The 26,247-nt window shown below is 54.1% G+C and overlaps 11 protein-coding genes across 11 annotated transcripts; 4 read left to right on the forward strand and 7 right to left on the reverse strand.

Moving 5' to 3' along the window:
• Positions 1 to 178: 178 nt before the first annotated feature.
• On the reverse strand, positions 179 to 3,355 carry BKA58DRAFT_437712 (transcriptional activator Mut3p; the record flags this gene model as incomplete). Its single annotated transcript, XM_046173515.1, has 5 exons — positions 179 to 1,075; positions 1,128 to 1,509; positions 1,559 to 2,170; positions 2,222 to 2,980; positions 3,126 to 3,355. The coding sequence occupies 5 exons, from the start codon at positions 3,353 to 3,355 to the stop codon at positions 179 to 181; spliced, it is 2,880 nt and encodes a 959-aa protein (XP_046027722.1).
• A 4,290-nt stretch (positions 3,356 to 7,645) lies between these two features.
• On the forward strand, positions 7,646 to 9,241 carry BKA58DRAFT_380402 (ribosomal protein L13 domain-containing protein). The gene is made up of 5 exons (XM_046169902.1): positions 7,646 to 7,719; positions 7,848 to 7,980; positions 8,153 to 8,206; positions 8,295 to 8,553; positions 8,607 to 9,241. The coding sequence occupies exons 1-5, from the start codon at positions 7,696 to 7,698 to the stop codon at positions 8,743 to 8,745; spliced, it is 609 nt and encodes a 202-aa protein (XP_046027723.1). The 5' UTR covers positions 7,646 to 7,695; the 3' UTR covers positions 8,746 to 9,241.
• A 2-nt stretch (positions 9,242 to 9,243) lies between these two features.
• Positions 9,244 to 11,652, forward strand: BKA58DRAFT_467498 (uncharacterized protein). Its single transcript, XM_046175063.1, has 2 exons — positions 9,244 to 10,997; positions 11,061 to 11,652. The coding sequence occupies exons 1-2, from the start codon at positions 9,548 to 9,550 to the stop codon at positions 11,372 to 11,374; spliced, it is 1,764 nt and encodes a 587-aa protein (XP_046027724.1). The 5' UTR covers positions 9,244 to 9,547; the 3' UTR covers positions 11,375 to 11,652.
• On the forward strand, positions 11,553 to 12,440 carry BKA58DRAFT_454787 (uncharacterized protein; the record flags this gene model as incomplete). Its single annotated transcript, XM_046174521.1, has 2 exons — positions 11,553 to 11,652; positions 11,705 to 12,440. 2 exons carry the CDS (start codon positions 11,553 to 11,555, stop codon positions 12,214 to 12,216), a joined length of 612 nt encoding a protein of 203 aa, XP_046027725.1. The 3' UTR covers positions 12,217 to 12,440.
• A 753-nt stretch (positions 12,441 to 13,193) lies between these two features.
• BKA58DRAFT_128239 (uncharacterized protein) lies at positions 13,194 to 13,943 on the reverse strand. Its single transcript, XM_046164329.1, has 2 exons — positions 13,601 to 13,943; positions 13,194 to 13,553 (listed from the first exon to the last, which is right to left on the reverse strand). The coding sequence occupies exons 1-2, from the start codon at positions 13,793 to 13,795 to the stop codon at positions 13,233 to 13,235; spliced, it is 516 nt and encodes a 171-aa protein (XP_046027726.1). The 5' UTR covers positions 13,796 to 13,943; the 3' UTR covers positions 13,194 to 13,232.
• On the reverse strand, positions 13,867 to 15,516 carry BKA58DRAFT_128118 (UAA transporter). Its single transcript, XM_046164328.1, has 2 exons — positions 15,192 to 15,516; positions 13,867 to 15,136 (listed from the first exon to the last, which is right to left on the reverse strand). Exons 1-2 carry the CDS (start codon positions 15,392 to 15,394, stop codon positions 14,092 to 14,094), a joined length of 1,248 nt encoding a protein of 415 aa, XP_046027727.1. The 5' UTR covers positions 15,395 to 15,516; the 3' UTR covers positions 13,867 to 14,091.
• A 112-nt stretch (positions 15,517 to 15,628) lies between these two features.
• On the reverse strand, positions 15,629 to 17,165 carry BKA58DRAFT_380412 (uncharacterized protein). The gene has a single exon (XM_046169903.1). The coding sequence runs from the start codon at positions 16,673 to 16,675 to the stop codon at positions 16,004 to 16,006; it is 672 nt and encodes a 223-aa protein (XP_046027728.1). The 5' UTR covers positions 16,676 to 17,165; the 3' UTR covers positions 15,629 to 16,003.
• A 780-nt stretch (positions 17,166 to 17,945) lies between these two features.
• On the reverse strand, positions 17,946 to 19,560 carry BKA58DRAFT_357267 (poly-binding protein 4; the record flags this gene model as incomplete). Its single annotated transcript, XM_046168681.1, has 4 exons — positions 19,356 to 19,560; positions 19,199 to 19,287; positions 18,724 to 19,142; positions 17,946 to 18,670 (listed from the first exon to the last, which is right to left on the reverse strand). Exons 3-4 carry the CDS (start codon positions 19,115 to 19,117, stop codon positions 17,946 to 17,948), a joined length of 1,119 nt encoding a protein of 372 aa, XP_046027729.1. The 5' UTR covers positions 19,118 to 19,142; positions 19,199 to 19,287; positions 19,356 to 19,560.
• Positions 19,561 to 19,879: 319 nt separating this feature from the next.
• Positions 19,880 to 21,252, reverse strand: BKA58DRAFT_380417 (chaperonin 10-like protein). The gene is made up of 2 exons (XM_046169904.1): positions 20,284 to 21,252; positions 19,880 to 20,232 (listed from the first exon to the last, which is right to left on the reverse strand). Exons 1-2 carry the CDS (start codon positions 21,063 to 21,065, stop codon positions 20,130 to 20,132), a joined length of 885 nt encoding a protein of 294 aa, XP_046027730.1. The 5' UTR covers positions 21,066 to 21,252; the 3' UTR covers positions 19,880 to 20,129.
• Positions 21,253 to 21,975: 723 nt separating this feature from the next.
• Positions 21,976 to 22,491, reverse strand: BKA58DRAFT_437721 (yippee zinc-binding/DNA-binding /Mis18, centromere assembly-domain-containing protein; the record flags this gene model as incomplete). The annotated part of the gene is made up of 2 exons (XM_046173516.1): positions 21,976 to 22,209; positions 22,261 to 22,491. 2 exons carry the CDS (start codon positions 22,489 to 22,491, stop codon positions 21,976 to 21,978), a joined length of 465 nt encoding a protein of 154 aa, XP_046027731.1.
• A 1,018-nt stretch (positions 22,492 to 23,509) lies between these two features.
• Positions 23,510 to 26,246, forward strand: BKA58DRAFT_128318 (uncharacterized protein). The gene is made up of 3 exons (XM_046164330.1): positions 23,510 to 24,299; positions 24,383 to 25,654; positions 25,707 to 26,246. The coding sequence occupies exons 1-3, from the start codon at positions 23,717 to 23,719 to the stop codon at positions 25,868 to 25,870; spliced, it is 2,019 nt and encodes a 672-aa protein (XP_046027732.1). The 5' UTR covers positions 23,510 to 23,716; the 3' UTR covers positions 25,871 to 26,246.
• The last annotated feature ends 1 nt before the right edge of the window (position 26,247 follows it).

Consider the following 26,247-nt stretch of genomic DNA (forward strand, 5'->3'; position numbering starts at 1 on the left):
AAGGAAAGATCGGCCGTAATCGTTGTGTGGGAAGGAGGGCGTATGCGAGGAGGCCGCTCATAGTCGAAGCTGATGCACATCGATAGACTGGACTCGTGATGCTTTGTAATAAAGCAGAAAGCAAATATGAACGCGTAGAGATCACGTCCAGTGGACTGCGTCTGTGTGGGTCGACATACTAACGCCAGCCATTCTGGCCAAATTGGGGATTGTTCAGCGATGACCTCCCATCATTTATGTTCATCGCAGGGTCCATAAAAGACTGCGACCAGTCTTCTTGATGCATCAACTCATCAAAAGGCATGTTGCTGGATGTTTGCATCGGCATACCCTGTTGAGGTGGATATCCACGATATTGCTGGTTGCCCTGCATGAAATACATGGGCATGGAAGTAAAGATCTGTGCCTCACTATCCATGGGTCGAGCTTGCGAATTGGGCGTGCTAGTGGGAGCAAACATGGCAGGGTGTCCTTTCATTTCCATACTGGTCGAGAGTTGAGGAGGGTGACCGCTCACCGGTGTGCCAGTACTGCGGTCGAAAGTTTGCGGATGCTTGTTTTCAAAAGCAGTCATGGGCTGGTTGGGGTAGGCAAGCGGGTCGGCAGACGGAAACATCATTGTTGAGATGTCTGCGATCGGGACGTTAAGACCTGACGGGTCTGCCAAAGGGTTGCCTAAGCTTGTTGGACCAAAGGCTGATGATGCCTGCTGCGAATCATGAATAGGAGCCAAACCGAAACTCGGTAGGCTATCGTTGGAGGATGTGGGTGTAAGGCCTGGAACACCGTCGAATAGATTGGGGTTGGAGACCGAGTGTGTGGGATAAGAAGAACCCAAGCCAATGCTACCAAATTCAGGGCCGGCAGACTCGAATGGCTGGGTTTGGCCAGCAGTCTTGACGTTGGGAATGCTATCGGGATAGGTACTCGCACGTCGGGGCGCGGCGGCATCGCTCTGACCAAAGAAGGTAGGGCGGGTACCAAGAGAGTGCGGCGAGCTTCCTTGTCGGCGCTTCCGCGATGCAATGATCTCTCCACCATGCCTGATTGATTCCGGGAGACGTTCAAACATGCCCTGCGAAACATTGTTAGTGCTGTTAATCAAAGAAACCTAGTGCTGTGCTTACCTTTAGCGCTGTGCTGCACCTATCAGCGGCTAGGCTCCTCTTCGCGAAATATGCCAATACGTCCTTCCCCTCCACTGCATCCCGTAGCAATTCAAAGCTGGTGGGACTTTGTGGGTTCTCCAACACGAAATACAAAATTGATACAATAGCGAAGAAGGTCGTATACATGGAGAACCAGTATGCTCCAGCCAATTGACCGCGGTTTCGCATCTCCGTGGAAATATGAATGATGTTGCGTGAGACGTTAACGCAGGCAGAAGCGCAAGCAAAGGCCCTCTGGTCCACAGTGTTCACGTTGTACGATTGCGAAACGTAGTGTAGGAATGGCCGATAGAGTAAAAGTTGGGCGTGTCCGAATGCCATACGGAGAAGTTGTTGCACCCTAAGTGTGTGTCAGTAGCTGTAATAATTACGTTAGATAGCCAGCTTACCTCCTGATGATCGGAGGGGCGTCACCGCCCGGCCTGAGCGCAACAGGCAGCTCGTCGAGCCATCTTGCCAGATCCTGTTCGATTTCGCGAATCTTGGAGTAGCCCACAGAATAAGTCACGGAGTTCTTGGCGCCTGATTGCGTGCCCTTAATAGGGTACACGTACTTGCAGATCTTGTTCAAGATTTGGACGAGACGCGTATGGGCATTGAAGGCCGCCATGACAGAAATGCTTCCATTGGGCATGGGCAGAATCTCCGTCTCCGTAATGTACTCGTCATCGACCTCAACCGGCCACTCCTGATCAATGTCCTCATCGTCCAGAAATCGCGGTAAACCAAGCATGGCCCCAACATATGTGTCCATCCTTCGAATCACCCAAAATATGCGTTTGCGTGTTTCTGCCTCGATGGGATTGAACTTGACGTTGAATGACCGGTGCAAGCCCATGCGCAGTGCTGAGCGCAGAGCGACCCCGATGTAGGCATAGCAGGTGCTGAGCTTGGCTGACGATTGCAAGAACTGGATCATGAAAATGATGGCTTGAAGTGAAGTCAGATCCCTGCAGTCGGTAATGTCCAAGAGCTGGCGCGAAGCTTTGAAATACTTGAGTCTGGGCCGCATTAGCATGGTTGAAGCTCGCAGGGGGGACTTTGCTGCATACCCCTCGTCGGTAAGGATGTCGTAGCTTGCTACATCGACCCCAGTGTCGTTTTCGGAATAGAGTTTGCCCAGAGCTAAAACGGAGTAGAATAGAGGAAGAAAGGTAGTCTCGGCACTGCCGTAGTTCTCGGGAGCGACTTCGTAGAGACGGCTCATTTGCTTGTAGAAAGTGGGGAGATGGACGACGCGCAGCATGGCGCTGTACTGGATGATGGCACTGTCACAGAGAAGGCGTGCATTTTCCTGGCTGGGTAAGGGCACGTTGGAAGATGCTGTAGTGGATCCAGCAATGGAAAGGGAACCAGGAGAAGGCGGTTCGTAGGACATGGATTGGTGCCGGAGGGACGGCGACTCGTCCGAAGGGATTTGGAACATGTCATCAAATTGCCGCAGACCCCTCATAAAGCTGAGTCCTGAAGAGTGGCCCTGGTAGTCCCATTTGCCCTCTTCGTCGAGATCAAGCTGGCCCGTCGCCTTCACCATGGCTTCCAGGTGCGAATCCGGCTGTTCTTCGTTATGGGCCGGTGCCTGGTGTTGCGCGATCCGGGGGTCTACAGGCATCACGGGAGGCCGCGCAGCTGCTTGGGGCAGCTGTGGCAACAAGCCATTTTGGAGGTGGGCGTCTATGGCGGGGTCATTCAAATCCACGGTTGGCAGCACTACGTGCAGTAGCGCCTTTGCGCGCTTGAGTTGGCTTTCGAGAGCCTCAATGTACTGGGGAGTCGCATTGCGGCGGCGGTTTGAGGGCTGGTCATAAGTGCTAGAGGGGGGTCAATTCTGTGTACAGTAGCGAATCCATTGGGGGAGGACATTTACCATTCTGTACGCTGTTAGCTTGCATTCTCTCACACAATTCAGTGTGCACACAGGACATACCATAGCTATAGACAGTGCAATGGGTGCACGGCTGCTTGCCGTCGCATTTGATCTTCTTGCGCCGGCATTCGTCGCAGGCACGCGTCACTCGTCGTCGCTTCTGGGGTTGCTGTTTCGGTGCCTGATCGTCGCCGACGTCATTGGTTTCTGAGTTTTCCTCACCAAACTCAGAGACGTCTTCCGGCGGGTTGTCGAAGGGGCCCGAGCGGCCCGCGTCTGCTGGAAGGCTCTCAGTTGTTGTGAGGGCTGGGGAAGTCATGGGTGTCGGAAGGAGAATGTAGCCAGCTGTGGCTGGGGGGAACGCTGCGCCTAAGAGCAAAGTGGTGGATGCTCGCGGCAGGGGTGTGTGAAGACGGCGGAGAAGCTTGTGGGTCAGGGATTAGAGTTGGGTTAGCGCCAGCGCATGGCACCGTCCCGCCCTTTGGACGCCGGAATCGAATCGTTGCTCTCCGCCGAGTCGTCCGCTTTTCACTCCTCACCTGGCAGCCAAGCCTGGAATTGGTGCATTCATCTCGGCGAGCGCCCTTCACTGTTTCTGGGATTGCCCACGGCCTCATTGCACGTTGCCAACTGCCTGCTGCCTCTCCACAGCATACACACCGCTTCTGCGTGGCCCCACTTTCCGATAAACCTCCTCGTTGATACACCACTATTACACACATTGCCAAGTCGTCAAGCACAGCCATGCTCACCTGTGCCCTGTGGCGTCATACTGCCGCTGGCATGTGTCCTGGGGACGCCCATGGGTTGAGACAGAGGTGAGGGGTCCTGCTGCGACGCCACCCAACAAGTCGTGGAGCCCTGCGTCCAAGCGAAGCCGAGCCTTCTCCATGGCTTTTGGAGCAACTCAAGCCGCATTAGTGGTCTGATCCGCCATTCCGTTGCAGTTCAGTCGTTCCCCGATATTCCTCGTGCGCTCTAAAGCCTCTCTTTCGAGCAATGATCAACCATCAACCGACTCGCTTACGGCTGAGGTGTCGAGTGGCACCGTATTCTCCTGGCAGCCATCTGTCATACGGCCAAGCGAAGACAAATATTCACCCCAGGTGTGGGCTCTTCGGTCTCTCATCCAGGGCGAGCTTCCGAGGGCCTGTCTCCCCACCGGCACCAACCAGCATGCAGCCTTGCGCGACAGATCTTAGCGCCGGATAAAGTCGCCATGATGGTGACAGCGTGGCTTGACTGCGGCTGGTGACCCTGGCCGTTGTCTGCAGTACACCGGCAGACAGACGTCGCACACGACCCTGCCATGCCTTTGCTTCTCCCACAAATAGGAAAGTATACAACAAGCGAAGTATTTACAGCCGCATCCCATCTGCTGTGCGCATTCGGACAATGGCAGTCAAACCACTTCTTCTCCGTGTCTGCTCATTTTCGGGTAACCACCTTGAAATGTGCTTAAAACGTTCAGTGGGGCCAACTACCGCTTTAGTTTCCCCATGAATACAATCTGCCAATATTGTAGAGCGTGTCGAATCGCCAAGTGGGAAATCCTTCGAGAGATGAGATATCTGGAAGTCAAACTCTGCTCAAGCAGGGTCGTTTATGCATGTTCCTCCTGGTGCATGTCGCCTAATTCTCCACGACCGTTTGCGATGCTTGTCAAGCGATCTCTCGCCACAACTGCAAACATGCATATATATGGATTCCTACGAGTAGTCCTGTCGGAGGTACCGATGATGGACTCATGTAATACCGAGGTCCCTTGGCACTGCCACGCTTGCGGTTGTGAAGCCCACACGGTGGTTATTGGGACACCCTACGAGTTTTAGTGGTGCTTGTCTTGAATTATGCGTGCCGACTTCCGGATGACTCAGCGGATCGCTTATTGCATCCACTTTCGCCCGTCGGGTGGTCGCGCGCTGACTCGGCGGGTGCACTGGCAGGTCATAGACGGCGTTCAATTCGAATGCCGTTAGCATTGGCATTGGGCTGGTCGTATTGCTGCCTTAGCCACAACACTAGCCACACAGCCAAGAGAGAAACGCACGATATTTCTTGCTGATGGTCACCTGCCAATGAGCCAAGCTACGTCAGGAGTGGCGCAAAATTGTCTGGGAGATGGGCCAAGTCATGGCTCGGTCTTGGTGAAACGTGGCTGAACAGGAGAATGTGTGCATGACGCCAAGCGAAGCCCGTCTCGCGATCGCTTCGAGATGTGGCGCATGACGATGCTGCACATGTCGTTGCGAGAGACCTTGCAAGGATGCTGTCCATGTGCTTAGCTTGCGCCTGAGCGAACGGTCAGCCATCCATATCTAGGTGCTGTACGTAAAAGCCAATGCAATCTACAGGACAGGGAGCCGATCACCGGTGACTCGTCCGCTGGGGCTGTCAGGTAACATCTCGAATCGAGGCGTAGCGTGATGAACTATCAGAATATGCATTTACATGAGGCTCCTTGGCTCCTAATGTGACGTTTACTGCAGGTCCATGCAGCCCGTGTGATCGACAATTTAAGCATCGCACCCGCAGTAGGACCGCAATCGAGATGTGTTTAGTGAACCACGATCAGCGTACCCTGTAATGTGATGGTAATCGCGAAAGAAAATTCTGTGTTCTTGTCATGTTCGACAATAACAAGCTTCGGGCTGAATACACCCATAAATGGTACCAGCTCTAGACTTACTGGCGTTAGCTTCATCCTGGTCGCGAATCCGACTTCGGCATCGAGACAGCCCTATGGTCCATCATCGGAACGTTTTCCCCATGCCGTGACGTAGTGGGCGATCTGGATCCGGAGGAAGGGTCGAGATCAAAACTACGGCTTGGTAGAGCACAAACTAACGGATCAGCCTCCGTAGGTAATTCTGGATCCCGATGTACACAGGCGACGGGTGAGCATCCTTATGACGAGATCAGTATGACCGTGGAAATTGGTGTTTATTGGAGCGTTTACAACTGCATGGCGGAATCTGTCCGTACTCCTAGTAGAAAGCGTATCGACGGCTTCACATAAGCGCAGGTTTCTCAAAATGCACGGATGAGATTAGCCGTGCTCTGCCTGTCCTCCGTCCGATGCACAGTTTGAGCGAATGACGAGGTTGTGACAGATGTTGAAACTAATGGAAGAAGCCGGGAGTAATGAATGGGTTGCCGGATTGGTTAGGTAGCCCGATACTACCAGCTATTAGCGACAGGCAACTATACATAGCCAAGACTTCGTTGTTGTAAATCGAGCAAGTATACTACGGATCACGAGAGGCGAAAGATATGGTAGCCGTCGATAGTCCACAAACCTTAAGAAGACCGGGATGTTGTTGGTTTCGGAACAAGCAGTCTTCGTCAACTAAGAGCCGTTAGCATCCGTTCGAGAGCCGTGATGGAGAATCTAGATCTAAGGCCCGAGGTTACTGAGTGCACACAAGCATTGCGTGTACAACACAAGCACATTGGTGCCAACGACAAAATGCACTGGCTTGCAAGATGGGGACATGCGCTTCAGGCATCATTAGCACAAGCGACAAGGCAGAGTGCAGTTACCATCGTAAAGAAATTGCCGAGACAGCTAATGATGGCTGACTCGATGTATGAATGCGTTGCGACAGCGTGGGTCGTGGTTGTTCTTGCAGACGCTTCTGCTTACGAGGATTGCTAATGCGCGTGGTAGAGCTGGGAGGCGTGCCTGCCTAACATAAACTAGATGGGGCGCAAAATCCATTTTGCAACTCAGTCTACGCTATCCTCATCATCTTTGATTAACAGAGTTACCTGTAGGCCCTTCCCTTAGTACCGACACGTATCGCAATGTGTACCTGAGTACGATTCAAAGACAACAACGACTATACACTTGTGAGCGGCAATGTTCAAAGGCATCGGACACACAACATCGTTGCGCTCTGGCTCTGGCTCTGGCTCGTTCTCTCCTGTCTCTAAACAGAGCCGACCATTGCAAAAGCACCTACATTATTGCCGTTCGACATGTTGAAGACAGACACATGCTGGAGATCGATAGAAACATGCGCATCTGACAAGAGTATCGGATCAGAACGATGATGAGTGCTGGTCCTTGATTTGGACTTAGGAGGTTTGCAGCTTGCAGGTCGGCAATGTACCCAGATATTAAAGTCGGTTTGTATTGGCATGGACGCAGTAGTGGCAGCATGAGCAGCTCGGACTGTTGCAAACAAGCAGACGGAGTTGTGCGATGAGAGGGTAACCTGATTGAAGCAGTCGAGGTCGTTCAGAAATCCATCTCTAACAGGAAGACATAAGCCAGATCTGGATGGTTCTTTCTTTCTCAGTCGAAGCCGTTCAATTAACCTCAATGACCCTGGAACGCGTCCGTCTGACATAAAGGTACAAGCAGACGCTCCACCAGATACTGCGACAGTTCGCTGCGGCGAAAAGCGTCCATTGTATTTGAACTGCTGCGTCACACAACTTCGCGAGCGATAACACGTGCGTTCGTTGTTGGCGTTGCCTGTCATGCAGACGTTGGTGATGGGCGAGGTCTCTCGTTGGAGGTGAAGTCACGCTAATGGGTCCGTGCACCACAAACTCGAATATTCAGTTCGCTTAGTCGAGCCACCTGGAATTCGCATCCATCGAGCTCTCCATCACGACAACTAACCTCACAGCACACCGGAGTCGAGCAAAATGTCGACATTCGAACCCGTCATTGTACGTACGCCCCGATAGACGCAGTCCGATATCTCAGGCACTGGCCTTCGCACGCCGCCGCGATGCCAGCCTGCAATCCCGTCAACACTTCGCATCTTCCTTGGACGTCTCGCTGACAGCGCACGCAGGTCATCGACGGCAAGGGCCACTTGCTCGGTCGCCTCGCCAGCACCGTCGCCAAGCAGCTCCTCAACGGCCAGAAGATCGTTGTTGTGCGATGCGAGGCCCTCAACATCTCCGGCGAGTTCTTCCGCGCCAAGTGTACGTACACCTACCGAACGAGCGAGCGAGATCAGGAGCAAGCCATGGAGTGCAATTGGTGCATGGGGCTACAAGAGGATAACGTGGTCCGCAATGTGCACATTGGCTGCTCCTTGGCGGAGCGCTTTCGGGACATTTTTCTGGCAAGACAGCAACTGACATGACCCTACAGTGAAGTACTCTGCTTTCCTGCGCAAGCAGACCCGTTACAACCCCACTCGTGGTGGTACGTCTCCCCGTCCATACATGGCGCATTCGCAGTCTAAACTCGAATGTGCGCATTACTAGCGGACATGTGCTGACCCACCCGCCAGGTCCCTTCCACTTCCGCGCTCCCTCCAAGATGTTCTGGCGAACCGTCCGCGGTATGATTCCTCACAAGACCCCTCGCGGTAAGGCCGCCATGGAGCGCTTGAAGACCTTCGAGGGTGTCCCCGCTCCCTACGACAAGAAGAAGCGCGTCGTCGTTCCCCAAGCCCTGAGGGTGCTGAGGCTCAAGCCCGGACGCAAGTACTGCACTGTCGGCCGTCTCGGACACGAGTTTGGCTGGAAGTACCAGGACGTCGTTGCCCGGTATGTCGCTCCACTCCACGCTAGCGAGATCAGAAATACTAATCCACCCGCAGTCTTGAGGAGCGCAGGAAGGTCAAGGGTGCCGCATACTACGAGCGCAAGAAGGCTATCCGCCGGCAGATGGCTGAGGCCAAGAAGACGGCCAACGTCGACTCCAAGGTCCAGCAAGAGCTCACATCCCTCGCATACTAGAAATCGGCAGTCGATGAACAGTGTCGGTTTCAGTTTCGGTGACGTGGTTCGGCGTGGATTGCATTGGGCTCATGGGATGTTTATTTCCTCTACTATACTCCGACCATTCGAAAGGGTGTCCAGGCTAAAAGAGCACATCAATACCAGGGTGCTTACGTGTTCATGGGTCTCTTCGCGGTCGGTCTGCTGTGTCTTCAGGTACTCTTCCGGCTAGAAGCAATACGAAATGAAAAATCCCAGCTGATGTAAAGCATGGTGACGGCGTTGAGCATTCAGCAATAGACTTGTGGTTATGATAATCCACTCACGATTCCCCTTACGCTTTGCATCCACTGTCGTGACAGAATGACGAGTACCTTGCATAACAGCCTTGCAATCCGATATGCCTGCGATCTGACGCGGTCGGGAGGATAGGTATGCCTACTGGCGCTTAACCTCGGCTGTGACGTCGTGCCGCACCGGAACCGGTACCCTTCCCCAGATTTCCCCAATCCTGGATCGAAGCTCCAGCGGCAGCTGTCAGTCATTGCACCCTGTAAGAAACGTATTAGACCACGTTGTTCAGAGTATCGCGACATCCTTCCTTCCGCCGTCGCGCACCCCTGTCAAAAATCGCGTCCTGCAGCCCTCTCATCGCTCAAGACCTCGGACATCTCTCGCATCTCGTCCCACAGCGGAGCTACTCCGCACTCTGGCGTCTGTAGCTTCAGCCCAGCTTGGCCAAATTGTAGATCGATATTTCCGTCGCGTGTATATAAGCTGCTGCTAGAACTTTGAACAACCAGATCCTCGTGCAGATACAATGGAAGGTGCTAAAGATCGTCTCAAGCAACTCGCGTCGCATTTCACGTCCGCCAACCCTGTCCCTGGGCCACCGCCCATCCATCCCGGCGACAGCCACGAATACCATCATCGACACAACTTCCACACCCTCAGCCCGACATGGTTCCTCTGGCGCGCGGCGCAAATCGAGCCAGACGCCCTGGCAATATACCACAAGACGGTGAACGGCAAGGTCCTACGGCGCTCTTACGCTGAAGCTGCGGACCGCGCACGAGGGTTGGCATACTACCTGAGGAAACACGGGTATAAGAGAGTAGGTATATTGGCGACGAACACACCAGCATTCCTGGAGAGCACATTCGGTATCGCGGCGGCAGGAGGTGTGAACGTCGCTATCAATTACCGATTGAAACACGATGACATCAGTTACATCTTCCAGCACTCGGACGTGGACATGATCATTGCGGATGCCGAGTTTGTGGGCTTATTGGACGAATACAAGAAGGAAAGACCAAATGTACCAATACTGATCGACACAGACACGGATGCAACAGAAGGCGAACTCTCTGGTCCTTTCGACGATGCAGTACTCGAGGGATTGAAGTACGATATTGAGCAAGGAGGCAAGGGCTGGGCAGATCTGGAGTCGCAGGCGAAGGACGAAGAAGACGTCATGGCACTCGCATACACCAGCGGAACAACAGCACGGCCGAAGGGGGTCGAATACACACATCGCGGCGTCTACCTGGCTGCCATGGGCAATGTCATCGAGTCTGGACTGAACTATCACACCGGCCGCGCAAAGTATCTCTGGACTCTGCCAATGTTCCACGCGACGGGTTGGACATTCCCCTGGTCAGTCACCGCCGTCCGAGGAACGCACTATTGTCTACGCAAGATCGATTACCCAGAGATCTGGCGCCTGCTCAAGGAGGAAGGCATCACGCATTTCAACGCCGCACCAACCGTCAACACCCTCCTCTGCGCAGCGAAGGAAGCAGAGCGCCTGCCCCAACCAGTCAGAGTCACCGTAGCAGCAAGTCCACCGAGCGCCTGGCTCTTCGAACAAATGTCAAACTTGAACCTACACCCCGTCCACGTCTACGGTCTTACGGAAACTTACGGTCCGATCACGAAAGGCTACCATATGCCCGAATGGGAAACGCTCCCTGAGAAAACGAAATACGATCGTATGGCACGACAAGGCCACGGCTTTATCATGGGCAAAGCGACGCGAGTCATCAAGACTGAGCAGCCAGAAGGTGTCCTCACCGACGTGGAAAGGAATGGCAAGGAGATTGGAGAAGTCATCTTCGAAGGCAATATCTGCGCAAAGGGCTACTACAAAGATGCCGAAGCGACGCGCAAGCTGTGGGAGGGTGGCTGGTTGCATACAGGCGATCTAGCCGTCTGGCATCCGGATGGAGCGATACAGATCCTGGATCGTGCGAAAGACATCATTATCAGTGGTATGTTGTTGACTTTCCGGGCATTCCTCTTTTGAAGCGACTTGCTAACCGAACGTCTCACAGGCGGCGAGAACATCTCCAGTGTAGCCCTCGAAGCCATGCTTTCCACGCACCCCTCCATACTTGAAGTCGGCGTCTGCGCCGTTCCGGATTCACACTGGGGCGAGCGGCCCAAGGCTTTCGTTACCACAAAGGACGGGACGAATAGCGAGACATTGGGTGGAGAGGTGATTCAGTGGGCCAAGGAGAACAGCAATATCAGCCGCTTCATGGTGCCCCGGGAGGTTGTGGTTGTCAAAGAGTTGCCCAAGACGAGCACGGGGAAGATACAGAAGAATGTCCTTAGGGAGTGGGCGAGGAAGGGCAGTGTAGAGTAAATGTGCTTATGGAAAACATATCATGCCTAATTGTAAGATGTTCCGGTCGCACACACAGGCATACGGTCATGTTTGTGCAGCGCCGGGCACATGCTGAAGCAGTGTGAATAGAAGAGCAAGCGTAGTTCATTCTAGGCTGAAAAGAAGCTGATGGTCTTGCAATGCTAAGCCATATATCATGCCTTCAGAAAGACAATCTTACAACAAAAGAGGACGCGCCAATGACGATTGGACCCCTGGGGCAGCAACGGCGCCTGACACTGCAACACAGCCTACAAGTAGGCGGAATTTACCCATGCCAATTGAGATCGTTCAGCTAACTTAATACAGTTGCAGCGCTTGATGAGGCAGTCAACGCAGTCGAACCAGCCTACGACTGGGCTGAGTTGGATACATCCGACGCAGAGATTGGGTGGTCTGGCCTCTTCGATGGCCCGATATATGTATCAGCCACCGATAGCGAAGACCTCCAAGCTTCCGAAACATCTGTAGTATCAGAAGAAGAGCAACTATTGGAGGATTGCAAGACTTACGTTCTCTCGAAGCTCAAAATAACCGATAAAAATCGTTCCAAGTTACGCGAGCTGCTCCATGATCACAACTGGCCATCAGTTTGGCAGTCTCTTGACACAATCAAAAACTGTGGAGGTGGGCTGAGTTGGGAATGGGGCACAATGGATACTTATCTGCTGTTCAGATTGAAGGACACAAAGTTGTTGAGCTGGCAAGAAATCGCAGAGTACTTCTTCATCGGAATGAGGGCCACTCAATGTAAGTCGATTTATGAGAATGTGATAGCAGAGGAGGAGGAGGAGGCGCGGCGCAAGTTCGTTGGGTGTTAATCTTTGACGGAAGAAGCAGAGCAATGTGATTAATAATATCTGGTCACTTCCATATCCCTTATTAGGGGGGGGGGGGGGGGGGGGGGCTAGATTTCGTGTCGTATTCTGCTGCATAGTGTCCAATCTGGCTTCGAGCAAGGATGAGAAACATCCTTGAGAGTCACGATACCCAGGCCTTTGCTAAACGTTGTAAGCTTTTCAACAAGTATTGAGATCTATCGCCTCACCCTCGAACCCATATGTTTTGGCATGCGACAATATTGCATGCAATGTCATGATGACACGAAGTATTGGAGAAAGCCATTCCCGTCTGACCAGTATCGTGCCCTGCGCGTGTGTCAGCAGACTAAGGATTAACACATATATAACAGTTGTACTCAGACGCCCCCTCTCTCTCTCTCTCTGAGATTACGTTCATGTCCTCCGAATCATTCACGTTAGATGGCCCCCCCTCTTCCGTGCCCTTTGCAAGCCGCACCAAAACGATACCATCGCAGGAAGATCACCCACTTTACGAAGTCGAATACATTCGAGATCTGATCGCGCGACGCAACATCGCGCTCGACTCCTTGCATCTTGACGAAGAGACCGTATATGATCTAGGAGTAGAGTTGAGAAGAGTGGGCTGGCCCGACTCCCTTAGAAAAGGCGGGTCACGGATGAAGAAACAGAAAGACACTAGATACAAGGACGAAGATGTGAAAGCCCTAATATGTATCAAGCACTTTTGCATCGAGCAACACCTTGATGTCCTACCCGATAGATTGACACCTTTCTTCGAAAACCTGATCCGTGAACGCTGGGCAGGAGCATGGAATAGGATAGCCAATTCCACGATCGCTAAGATTTTAGCGCGAGCTGCTAGCCCATCTGGGCGTGCGACTTCTGTGATCCCAACAAGCTTGGAACATCCTCTATCATCAGATAACCAGAATTGAACGACTTCAACGTGTTGCATCAAGGCTTTCACCGCAACATAGCCTTTCCTGTTACTCTATCCTCTTTAAAAGAAGCGCTCACACCACCCATCCGTGAACCCCAACGAACACCACATCAAACCAAGCCTGTGCAGCCATGAACACAACTACCCAATTCGGTGTCTTAAGCCCTTCATACCACATCTTGTATGTCTGCCAGATCGCTACATGAGCCGCTGCAAGTACCACTTTCCCCACAACCGCAACACCAATAATGATCTTGCGCTTGAGTACCGAGCCACCGTCTTTGTCATGCGCGACGAAGACGAGAAAGGCGATCCAGAAACAACTTGATATGACGAGAGAGATGGACGCGAAATATGGCAGGAGAGGTGCGGAGCCGGTGTATGGGATATCAGGCTGTGTGAGTGTCAGTAGAGGGCTATCAGGTTTGATGGATTACCTACGTGATCCGCAATTGTGCCACTGCTCCGACTTGCCCAGATAGTCGCAAAGATAGCGCTGACACAGGAGACAAACACGAAGAGGGTGTTCATCAGTGCGCGCGCGGTATTGGTGTATTTCGCGACAAGACGGTACTCGCTCGAGCGGGGGCGCTGGGTGGCTGCGCCGTAGGAAGGCAGGAGAGGTTCTTGTGACATGATTTGGGTTGTTCGTTGCGTATACTTTGATACCTGCTGCTAGTAGACCTCCGGAGAGCGCGCAGGTTGTGTTGGAGCTCTGGAAGAGGAAGTGGGGTAATTGGGGCGTGGTGGTACAGATGAGTAAGGCTCAGCTTGACTGCTGTCCGAGCCCATGAAGTGAAGCTCGTCGAAGAAAAAGTGTGTTATATATCAACTGTACAAGAATCGTCTATCGCTCTATGAATCTACAGAGACAAAGGCGCATCAAAATATCCTCTAGTACTCTCAAAAGTATGTACCCCAGCCCACATGATCTATCGTTTCCTCTTCTCCTCCTCCAACTTCTTAGCCGCAGCCTTCTTCGCCTTTTCCCTCCTCCCCACCGCCGCTTCCGCACCAATACCACCAAACACCAGTCCAACACCTAGCCACTGCATGCCAGTAATCTCATGACCAAACCACCACACACTCCAAACCATGGTCAGCATCTTCCTCGTGACCGTCACTGTAACAAGCAGCAACGAGCTAAAGTGGGCTAGGGTGTGAAAGATAAAGACCTGGCCTATAGCGCCACAGGCGGAGAACATGAGGACATCCCAACCGACAGCGGGGTATGTGGTTATGAATGAGAGCGCGTCAGATAGCTCACCGGATGAGGAGCGTGGGTCGAGGCCAATCCAGCCAGCGAGGGGAGTGGAGGCAAGGAGAGGTGTGATGAGAAGGTAGGATACTGTTAGTGCTGTTGACATGATATTCTGGGCGCACATCATCTGGGGTCCAGTAAAGCCTTTGAAGCTGCTGAAGATGTGATCTTGAACTGTGTTTGTGAGGCCGTCGAAGAGAAGATTTACCCCGAGCAGGATGAGACCAATGGTTTGCGAGGCGTCTGCGCTGACACCCTTCTTCGCGGCCTTCTTCGCTGTGGAAGGGCTGTGTAGTGTAAAGACTGCGACACCGAGAGTCACGAAACCGACGACGGCGTACTTGTACATGGGGTATCGCTTCTGGAAGAGCGAGATGTGCAGAAACATGACCGGAAGCAGTTTGCAGCTCTTGGCGAGAATGAAGGTGACGTAGTCAATGTGCTTCAGACTCGCGTATCCAAAGGGGGAGGCGAGCGATGATGTGACGGCGATTCCGAGGAGTGGCATGAGGATGTCCTTGGAGGGGAAGATGGGTAGCACCTTGCGCACGCCGGTCTTGGGGTCTTTCTTCGCGGACAGGTGAAGGTAGAGGAGGCCGGTGATGGCAGCGAAGGCGGATTGGACGGTGTTGAGAAAGATGGAGTATGTGAAGCGCTGGTTGCTGGGGCCGTGGGTGGTGGTTGTTAATCGCTCTTGGATCCATGCCCAGGTCATGCTACCCTGTGTCAGATATGCTCCCGTCCAACGTACTATTGTGCATTGCGACTTACAAACTTCCATATATACCAGCGACACAGATTACCAACTGGAACAACCCTGCTTCCTTTTGCTCCTGAGGGTTTCGTGCATGGAGCTCTGCTTGCTCTTCCAGCTTCTGTTCGATCGAATGCACCGCGCCGTCCAATTGGTGCTGCGCATCTCCCTTCGTGATTCCATTGGTCTCGTTGACCTTGCGCCGAGTGGCTTCCGCCATTTTGTTTGCTGTATCGTGGTGTCGCTACTAATGTCGTGGAAATTGGCTCGAGGAAGGCGCGTGCTGTGTGTGTCGTAGCGTGTCGCGGTGTACGTAAAGGAGTGGATTGCGCGATGAAGGGTGCGCGTGGAAGAGGGAGAAACCGTGTTTCTCGAGCGACTGTGGGTCAAGGTGAAAGTGTACACCTGGCTTTAGGTTTAGATTACACCTGCGCCATAGGCAGTTCTTAAGCTTCAACCGTGGCATCAAGTGGCCGGGGCTAAGACGGAGTTAGAACCGAGCACGGGCCGTGTTTGAGCCTCAGGGATCGACTTGACCGGGGCGCGCCACCCACTCGCTAGTGTGTGGAGCGCCGCTTCACTGCGAGCTGGAGGAGCACACACATGATGCAAAGAGCGCGAATCTGCCGACCGAGTTTTCATATGGTTGTGTCATTCATTGTGGGAGAAGGTATCTACGCAAAGACTGGAAAAAGCATCCAAGCGTTCTCCGCGCTTACCGCTCCAGCCGTTCATAAGGTCGTGAAAATATGCTCGCTAAAAAAGAAGATCCAAGGCCAAACGCCAGCAGATGCAGCCCCCACTCTGTTCCGGGGCCCAGAATGCAAGCTCACGCCTCACCTCTGACAATCTTCGAAACAGCGCTCTTGACCAGCACCCACATTGGCCCAGCGTTGACTTCCTTGCCGCCACTCTCCTCCATCCCGCACTTCCTCTTCCACGCATCTCTCCACCCTCGCTCCGTGTCCTTTTGCTTGAGCCTCATCAGCTGCCCCGCTCGCTTTCCTTGCCTTCTGTACCCCGCCATGAATGCGTCCCATTCTTTCCTCTCCTTGACGAATACGACTACTCCGTTTCCTGCATCGATTGGCTGGCTGCCTCTAGATAGAATCCGCGCTTCCCACGCGCTGCCCATGGACTGGAAGGTGAAGTTCGCGCTATGCAAGACGTAGTAGCGTTTTCGCTTGCCGAACTTCGAGGCAGCGTTGGAAGAGGGCGTGATCCAGTGTGTCGCGCGTGAGTAGATGCCGTCTGCCAGTGCTTCGTGGAGAAGCTCTGAAGGGATGTACTGGCGGCACTGAAGAAGCAACTTGTTACGGAGCAGACTGATGTCGATGTCTGGGTGTGCGGTAGGTATTTGTGGCGAATGAGACAACAGTGCCTTGGTTTGTGTACGCGTTGATCGTGCTGGCGGCTTGGATATGCGTCCTGATGCTCGAATGACAGTGACTGGGTTGCTGAATTGATGAGGGGTAATCGTCTGTGTTTGGATAGGCGCCATGGTACTCGTGGTGCTCAGTTGAGAGTAGTGTGTGCTTTGCAGGCGGTGTCACGTCTCGTAGGCTTCAAACCGTGAATCTGTATGGTGTCGTCTGGTAGGGAAGTTGTGGATGGAGTAAGGAATATTGCGGAGGAGCAGAAGCGAGGCAGAGAGGGAACATGCGGTCAAGAAATCATCTTTAACCATCATGCACCCCTTCCTAGAAGAGCTAGCTCCTGAAAAGAAACAGCTACTACCCAGCCTTCGGAAATCAGTCGGGGTGCCAAATCTGTCTCTGCCCTAGTCTACCGCCTGCCCGCGTCTGGGCGATCCTGGAAGGATTAGCGAGGCACACGAAGCCTGCCTGCCGAACCTCACCGTGGGCGAGCATGCCGCGCCTGCAGCGTTTGTCGTTTGGAAATCATCGCTGCTCCATGTAGTCGTCTGGCTGAACACTCTCCCTCGAGCTCCTGAGCTCTTGAGCTCTCTCTGTGTAGCTGAGTTGTTGCGGCGGAGACGTCGTGCTCAGGTGCTCAGGTGCTCAGCGTCCGAGCGTCACACTAATGACGTATTCCCGATTGGAGGGTCCAACGGTTCGGAACACCTGGGCAGCCTCGTTCTGCACGTGCAATGCTGCACTCATTTCCCCTTGGGCAGCACCATTATCAAACGTTCGCAAGTGCCACATCACATTAGGAGTAGTTCGCAGTCTAGACACTATCATCATAGAATTCTAAATATTGGTAGTAGATGTTGTTTGTTTGTATCGGAGTGTTGGTAGGGGAGCAAGGGAGAGGGAAGGGTTTCGGGTAAGGAGTGAGGGAGTGATTAGGAAGGTACATCGGAGTGTCGTAGTAGAGCTCGGGACGTGGTGAGAAGCATCTCACTTCTTCCCCAACTCTTCTTCGCCGAGAAAACCCAAAGATGGATGTCAGAGCTGCTACCCTTGAGCAGATGTATCCGGATATCAAAGGCCATAACGTCATGACATTCGTGAGCCGCTCAGCGTGCACTCAGTTCTCTCTCGACAATAGTAAGAAAAGTAAATAATGCTCCAGACAATCCGTGGTATCCATCAGTAACAGCAAGTAAGAAACTAAGCAATTCCATGCTTTTGTTGTCGATTTTCGGGGCCTCCGTTTCAGGAGACATAGATGCAGATGGCGACGGACGTGAAGAGCTGGCGACTGATAGCGAGGCCTGCGGGGCTCCAAGCTATCTTGCACCTCCCAAGAGGGTTGGCAATACCCAACGGCGCCGACGTTGGGTAACAGATGCGCTAGAGGGCGATCTACTCCTGGGCCTGACTGCGGCGCATCTTCTCGGCCTCCAAATTCTCGTACAGCAGATAGAGCGCCTTCTCGTTAGCACTGGCACTACCAGTGATGGTGAACATGCGCTCGCCGGTATCATCATGAGGTGCCTTGGCGATGGAGATACGGGCGTTGGACGTCTTGCGGATCTCGCTGATCTTGCTACCGCCGCGACCGATGATACAGCCGACCATGTCAGACGGGATGCTGATGTTCTGGGTCTGCATCTCTTCGCCATCCTCGGTGTGCGTTGGGGGCGGGGGCCTGCTGGCGGCATCGGAGCCAGACCGTCGAGAAAAGGCAGGAGGCGAGTCACTAAAATCAGCGCCGTGACCAGTGCGGTTGTACGAGCGTCCGCCCATACCACCGGCGGGTGCGCCACCGCCGTTGGACAGTGGGGCCGGACCAGCACCAGGCTGAACCCTGACGGCGGGGTTGTAGAGGACAGTGCCGTAGCCGCGCTCGTGGTCGTCGATGAGGCACTTGCCAATCTCCCAGATAGCCTTCTCGATGCCGGCGGGCGAGCCCTGGACTTCGACGATACGCTCGGTGGACTGGGGAAGCATTTCCTTCTGTGCGACCATGCGCACGCCGGAGGCATCTTGGATCTGCTTGATCTTCAGGCCCTGGCGACCAATGATGGTGCCCATTTGGTTGTGCGAGATGAGCAGGCGGATGGCTGCAGAAGTTAGCTTGGTACCAGCTCTTGTACGTAGTAACGTCGCTGGAGAGTGCCAGTGTCGCAATTGTACGTACGATGAGTGCCGTCGGTGCGGATAACGCCGCCCATGCCCATAGCAGGGGCGCCCTCGAGCAGGCCTTTGGCGACTAGGCCATACGCCTTGGAGATACCAGAGAGGCTGCCGGTAACGGAGAGGACGCGGTCGTGGACACCTTGGACAACCTTGCTGACGCCGGCGCGCACACCAGTCTCGTCGCGCAGGTCAGCGACATTCTTGCCCGCCTTGCCTATGATGACTCCAGCCTCCTTGGACGAAACAATGGCTCGGAGGGTGAGCTGCGACTCGGCGTACTCCTCTTCGGTGCGCGGGACTACTTCGCCCTCGCCGTCCATGTTGAGGCGGTCCAGCTGGTCGGCGACGCGGCTAGCATCCTGACCGGGGCCGGGTTGGGGCTCTTCTGAGGACATGTTGTGGGGATGGCCTAGGGAAGGGCTGCAGCTGCGGTCAGTGACGTAGTTTTGCGACGCGCGCACTATCGCGATACTTACGAGAGAAGAAGGTGGGTCGCGGAGACAGAGAGGAGAGCTGGATGTGCTGCGGCGGAGGGGGAGGGGAGGACGAGTCGGATGTCTCGAGGCTATCGTGCTACGTATCAGCAATTGTGCCACAGGCTCGTGTTTGGGAGTGTGCATGGAAGCTACTCACTGGCGACTACGGAAGTGGCGGGGGAGGTGGTCGGTGCGGGATAGCGGACAGGTAGGTAAGAGGGGGAGAGAGCAAGGGTAGGTGGGAGGGAGCGGAGAGGAGGATTGGGGGACGCGTGGGAGAAGAGAAGAGGTGTGTTGGCGGAACCTCTTTGGAGCGTGCAGATAGAGTGGAGGTAAGGTGACGGAGGGGAGACGAAGCCCTGGGTCTGCGCAATATTAGGGCGGCAGGATGTAGCTTTCCTTAGCGAGACGGACGAGCCTTGCCCTATTCACAAACATTGCAGGTACTGGGAGGCACAGCAGGGGATTCGGCGCAATCGCTGTCCTCGTGCAGCAGGCGGCACTGAATCTACGGGAGCAATCACTATGCATGGCCCGCATGCAGGCGTGAATGCATCGAGCTGTTCGCAACTCTCGCGCGCCCCATCCTCGAACACAGAACAGAATAGACCCCGCGTGCACGAGCCTCGAAAACGGCCAAGGCCCCGCGAAGATGCAGCTAAATCCAGCATTTTCAGGGTACTGGCTAGAATGTGAATGTATCGTGCCGCTGAAATTGATGATTGGCTGAGATGTACGGGATTTCTGCCTCCAGTTGTTCGATTGAGACTAGGCCTTCACCACACCTACGCATGCAGCGGCCTCTCAACACCACCCAATGCGCGCTCACACATCGACCAACGCCAGCTCGTACTTTATCCACTCCCTCAAACGCCGTCTGATAACCTCACACCGCCTCAACACCACTCAATGCAGCTGTCCTGTACGCGCCCTACTTTTGCGCCTCGAAAACGACCTTCTGCACCTTCATCTTGTCGAACAGCTCATAGCCCTCGACGGCTTGGCTCAAGGGCATGACCTTATCAGCCATGAAGCTGGCACACATCAGTCAACGACCGAAACCCTTCCATCATGATCAAACTTACCCAAGCTTATCCTGATGCCTCTTCAAGCTGTCAAGTGCTTCTTCAAACACGCTCCTCACAGGGCACCTTCCCATCTGAACTCTCACGTTCTTTCCATATGCTTCGTTTCCAGACCACGGTATCTCCGCGTTGTGGACTCCGACCGAGCTGATGACCCCCCAGGGTCGGATCAATTCGAATCCCATCCGAAGTGCAGGAGAGAGACCGACCACTTCAATGACAATGTCTGCTCCGCGGCCGTCTGTGAGCTCCTTGACGCGCTTATCAAGACCCTCACGATCAGTCTGGAAGTTCCAGGGTTCCGCACCGAGTGACTTGGCAAGCTCGAGGCGCGAAGGTACGGAGTCAACCGCGAGAATGTGCTTTGGCTTGTAGTCGGTGATGTTGCAGAGCGCGCAGAGAGCTACAGGACCGCAGCCAATGAGCACAACGACACTTTCCTTGATCTCCTCGGGAGTGGAGAATTGGAAGCCATTCTTAGCTGCAAACATGCCTGTTGGGAAGATGTCTGCCATGAGAACCAAGGCTTCGTCTTTGATGCCAGGTGGTGCTTTGACGGCTGTAGAGTCGGCGAGTGGTATTCTGACGTATTCTGCCTGGCCACCGTCTAGGGCAGGACAGCCAAAAAGCTGGCATTTGACGCATCGCGAGGAGAAGCCGTGGGTGCAGTAGAAACACTCGCCACAGCATGTTGTGAAAGGAGAGACGACATGGTCGCCAACCTTCAAGCTCTTTACCGATGAGCCCACTTCGTGAACGTGGCCGGTAAACTCATGGCCCATCACGAAGTCGGTAGCAGACTGCTGGTGACCGCGGAAGACGTGCAATTCACTTGCAGTTCATGTTAGAGATGATATGTTTTGTAGGTGGTGACTTTCAGTACCTGCCGCATAATGCCGTCTATGAAGAGTTAGTAGGAGGTGATGGTATCGATCAGCATATGTACCTTCTCAACTTTCACGATAACATCTCCTTCTTCTTGAATCTTTGGAATCGGCTTATCTTCAATCACAACCTTCCCTGGCCCCTTGAATACGACTGCTCTCATGTCGTGTCTCCTGATATGTTGTGGTGAGTGATTATCGTTGTTGGAAGTCAGAAGAAAAGACTGTGACAAGGAGATTCAGGAGGAAAAGCACATGTAAGTCAAGAAACTGCCTGCAACCAAGTGGAGCTTGTGGACTAAGTATAGGGCGCACGCCCTGACGACATCGGAGGCGCGAAATGCTCCTCGGTGATGATGTGGTGTCGTAGCTCCTACCCCGCCGAGGTTCGACTGCGGGGTAGAGGGCATAGGCAGTGAAAGCACATTGGCTGCAGGCGTGTATAGTAGCTTAAATAAAATTGCTAAGATAGTGCGCGAATCCTGAGAGGTAGCTCGAGGAATGCTTCGACCAGCGTCTTGGGTTGCTGTCGGGTGCCCCGGTTCGCGACGGACTCCGACAAGCTCGAAGCTCGACGTAGCTCTCCGCCTCTGTCCGCACCGGTACCTCAGTACATTGATAGGAAATTGCATCAACGCTACAGAGCCCAACATACCATGTGAATCTATATGAACGCCTTGTCCAAAGCTCAACGAATCCAGGCGCATAAACATCATCCGTAAACAAGCCGCATCGCAGTATCCAATCCAAAACTCCCAGCAAATGCCCTTTCAATATGACGTCGATAGTGCGTAGTAGAGTTCCGTCTTCAGGTGACGGTGCACAGAAGCTCTTCCTCCAAGATGAATTTGCCCTCTTTGTACTTTTCGCTGGCTTCATAGGCCTTGTCGTACTTCCAGCCGACAGTCTCCTTGCACTGGCGGCAGTGGATGTCGCGTACTATGTGACGTCCTGTGGTCATGTTGCGTTCGTTGGGGTCCGACTCGGTGATGTTGACGACGGTGTCGAAGAGGTACGCCTTGCCGTGTTGACCACGGAAGTTCTCATGATGGTTAGCGACATGGCTATGCGAAGGGGTTCAAGATGCGCTCACCCTGCTGAGTATGTCATCGTGATTGGAAAGATGCGTTTTGCAGTTCTTGCAGCCGTAGATGCGTGACGTGGTCGAGTTGAGGTAGATGTTGTATGTGAGGCCCATAGTGATAGACAGGCGATCCGTCGCGTGAACCGAGGGTTGCTGCGGCGCAGGAGTTGTGTCGAGACCGTGGCGGTAGTCAGAGCGGTAGTCAGAGGTGGCCACTCGTTGTTGGTCGCCGCCTGTCATACGTGCTGTTGGCGTGGGTGTGAAGAGATAAAGGTGGCGGGGAGCTAGCGGTGAAGCGTTCGAGGGGCCGATGGTTGTGGCTCCCGCTGTTGCGCCCAAGCGCGATTGCTATCTTGGGATGTGGAGTGAAGCTCTGGACCTGGAGGTGACGGCGCGGTCCCTGATGGCACGTGCGGATCAGTCGGGCGGGATGACGAAGGCGAGGGGCACAGCCGGGTAAACACTTGGGTAGGGTTGCTCTGTGTTATGAGATGGGATGCTCTACAGATATCTATGTGGCATGTGCTGTGACTTTGTAGAACGAAGGAACGAGTTCCATGGGAGCCTGACAGCTACCGAGCTAGTGCATGGTGAGATGGTGTGTAGTCAGCTGGTGACGCACGTGAGGGCACTGGGGCACTTTGAGCTTCAATAGACCGGATGCACCGATGTTCGGACGAGGAGCGAGAACATGAACAATGAACTTAACGGAAAGAATGTTAAACATCATTGACAGACACCGTGATAAGCCACAGCCACGTCAGTTTGCCTGTTCAGGCAATCTTTGTCGGCCTTGCTGCCTCTGAGTATTCCTCTCCGCAACGGCGAGTCATCATATAAGCGCTTGTTCACCTCAAGTCATCTTCCCGGTGATGTTGTTGCCATGGCCGAGTGTCTGCATGCACCTGCAAACAGAGAGCGTTTTACGTTGGCACACAAAGAAGCAGGCTGGTGGCTGAGAGGCCAGCGCATCGATAGAGAGAGGACGATGAGCGTTGGTAGTGGGCAGACTATCGCGTCCTCTATGCAAGGTGTTGTTGTCGTCTGTTGATACTGCGCGTCCCAGCCTCTCTCCGCGGATTGGGCGAGTCGGATGCCCCACTCGAAGTAGTCGTGAAGTCCCACAGCGTATAGTCGTACGTCGAGAGTGAGGGAAAGGTAATTGCAGAGCGTTTACCGCTTCCGCGAAGTGACAACGGCCAGTAAGTCGGTGCCGCATGCAGGGCGATTGGCGTGGTAGGCGACTATCAGCCCAGCCTTCCGATGCACGTCCGCTGCGGCTTGACTCTGTGGCAGAAGTGCTAGCGGGCTCAACCTCGTTGATATGGAACATTCTAGCAACGTTTTTAGGACCAAAATCCCAGCTTAATTTTTATCCGCCCTGGATCTCAACCAACAGTCGCTGCAGCCAGACTAATTTTCTAGTGACACCGTCCAGGCCGCTATCCTTCCGCAGCTCGCCCCCATGGTTCTTCCCTCCTTCTTCGCATCCTCAAAGAAGTCGTCCAAGACCAGAGATATCCCCAACCTTGCCCCCCGACCCTCCCCCCAGGCTAACTCAGGTACCCCTCCTGCCTCGCCTGACAAGCACACCCACTCCAAGGTCAAGGACCGGGAACGCTCCTCCAGCCGCCGCTCGAGCTCCTACTCGTCCAAGCGCTCGTCCAAGTACGACCGCGACTCACACCCGCTAAACCTCCCGCCCGAGGAGCGCCAGCGCCTGTCCTCGCAGATGTCCGCCATGGATCAGCCCACGCCCCAGCCAATGGACGTCGACCGGGAGCACTCGTCCTCGCCCGCCCCCTCGAGTCCCGTAGCAGACACGCCCAAGACGAATGGCGCCAATGGCGCCCCCGACGGCCCTGCTCCTCCACCACACCGCTATACAAAGAGCCCACCGCCGCCTACCGCAAACTACGCCGCGACCCCCGAGGCTGCCACCCCGCCCGCTGAGCCCCCGACGATAGACGCCGAGGAGTACAAGGCTGCCGGCAACAAGTTCTTCAAAATCAAAGACTACCCGCGGGCCATCGAGGAATACTCAAAAGGTGCGTAGTGACACTTGCCATGCTCTAGCCGAAGCTTTGCACTACAGTCCACCGGGGAGAGCTTCTGGCTAACCAATTTGCAGCTATCGAAGCCGATCCCAAAAATGCTACCTACTACTCGAACCGGGCCGCCGCCTACATTTCCGCCAATAAGTTCTACGAGGCTATGGAGGACTGCAAGATGGCAGACGAGCTGGACCCCAACAACATGAAGATTCTCTTGCGGTTAGGCAGAGTATATACTAGCCTGGGACGGCCAGACGAAGCCGTGCAGGTGTACGACTCCATCAATGCCACTGCCAAAGACAAGCAGCCTGCTTTGACAATGCAGAAGCACCTCCGCATGGCCGAAGACACGTCACGGAACGAGGGCTCAGGTTCCATGGTCATATACGCCCTCAACGAGGCTGAGAAGGGTCTTGGTGTTGGTGTAGACAAGCCCCGGAAGTGGCAGCTCATGCGGGGAGAGGCACATCTGCGCATGGGCAATGCCAATGCACTTGGAGAGGCACAAAACGTAGCCATGTCGCTGCTACGGTACAACAACCAGGACCCTGACGCTCTTGTACTGCGCGGCCGCATCCTGTACGCCCAGGGCGAGAACGACAAGGCCGTACAGCACTTTAGACAAGCACTGGCATGCGACCCCGACTTCAAGGCCGCTGTCAAGTACCTGCGAATGGTGCAAAAGCTGGACCGCATGAAGCAAGAGGGTAACGCTGCCTTTAAGTCCGGCAGGTACCAAGAAGCCATCGACACCTACACGCAGGCACTCGCAGTCGACCCCTCGAACAAGAACACAAACTCCAAGATCCTACAGAACCGAGCCCTGTGCCACAGCCGGCAAAAGAGCTGGAAACAAGCCATTGCAGACTGTGAGAAGGCTCTCGAGCTCGATCCCAGCTATACAAAGGCACGGAAGACCCGGGCGAAGGCACTAGGAGAGAACGGCAACTGGGAGGAGGCAGTGCGTGATCTCAAGGCTATCCAGGAAGAGAACCCATCGGAGCCTGGCATTGCCAAAGAAATTCGTGATGCCGAGATGGAGCTCAAGAAGAGCAAGAGGAAGGACTACTACAAGATTCTCGGTATCGAGAAGGATGCCACAGAGACACAGATCAAGAAGGCATACCGAAAGCTGGCCATTGTACATCACCCCGACAAGAACCCAGACGACGCGGATGCTGCGGACAGGTTCAAGGAGATTCAAGAAGCACATGAGACTCTGAGCGACCCACAAAAGCGCGAGAGATATGACTCCGGCGCTGATCTTGTCGATCCCAACGACATGTTTGGCGGCGGTGGCATGGGAGGAGGCATGGGCGGTATGGGTGGCGGCATTGACCCCGAGATCCGTAAGTATTGTCATAACTATGAAACTATGTCCACGGCTAACGTGATACACAGTCATGCAAATGTTCGGCGGCATGGGCGGAGGTATGGGAGGCGGCCGTGGAGGCGGAGGTGGTTTCCACTTCAGCTCCGGCGGCGGTGGAAGTCCGTTTGGTGGTATGGGCGGCATGCCCAGCGGTGGCCGAAGAGGAGGACCGCCCGGTGGCTTCCCCTTCTAAACGCCCCGATCATACCCACGTAACGACAACCACCACCACGCTCCGTTTCAAACACATCATCCGACCTTTGATTCGTGTGTATACCCTTGGCAGTATATTTCCGACAGATTTCATTCACTGGCGTTGTATACAGGAGATGCGCGAGCAGTAGATGCATAGACGGTCGTTTTGATCGCTCTCCTGTATTTGGGTGCGAAGCATTGATTTTCACACTGGCTTTCGAGGGATTTGAGCATTGCCTGGCGTCTCTCATTATTATCTTGTGCACGAAATCTGCTTGAAGATACGAATGCCGTTTGTGACTTATTGGAAGAAGTATGTGTGATACGAAATTTCAAAAGTTAACGATCAAGAAGAGAGCGTCTTTGCATATGTGA

The sequence above is a fragment of the Alternaria rosae genome (assembly GCF_020736505.1).
Source record: "Alternaria rosae strain MPI-PUGE-AT-0040 chromosome Unknown BKA58scaffold_3, whole genome shotgun sequence".
In the NCBI taxonomy this organism is placed as follows: domain Eukaryota; kingdom Fungi; phylum Ascomycota; class Dothideomycetes; order Pleosporales; family Pleosporaceae; genus Alternaria; species Alternaria rosae.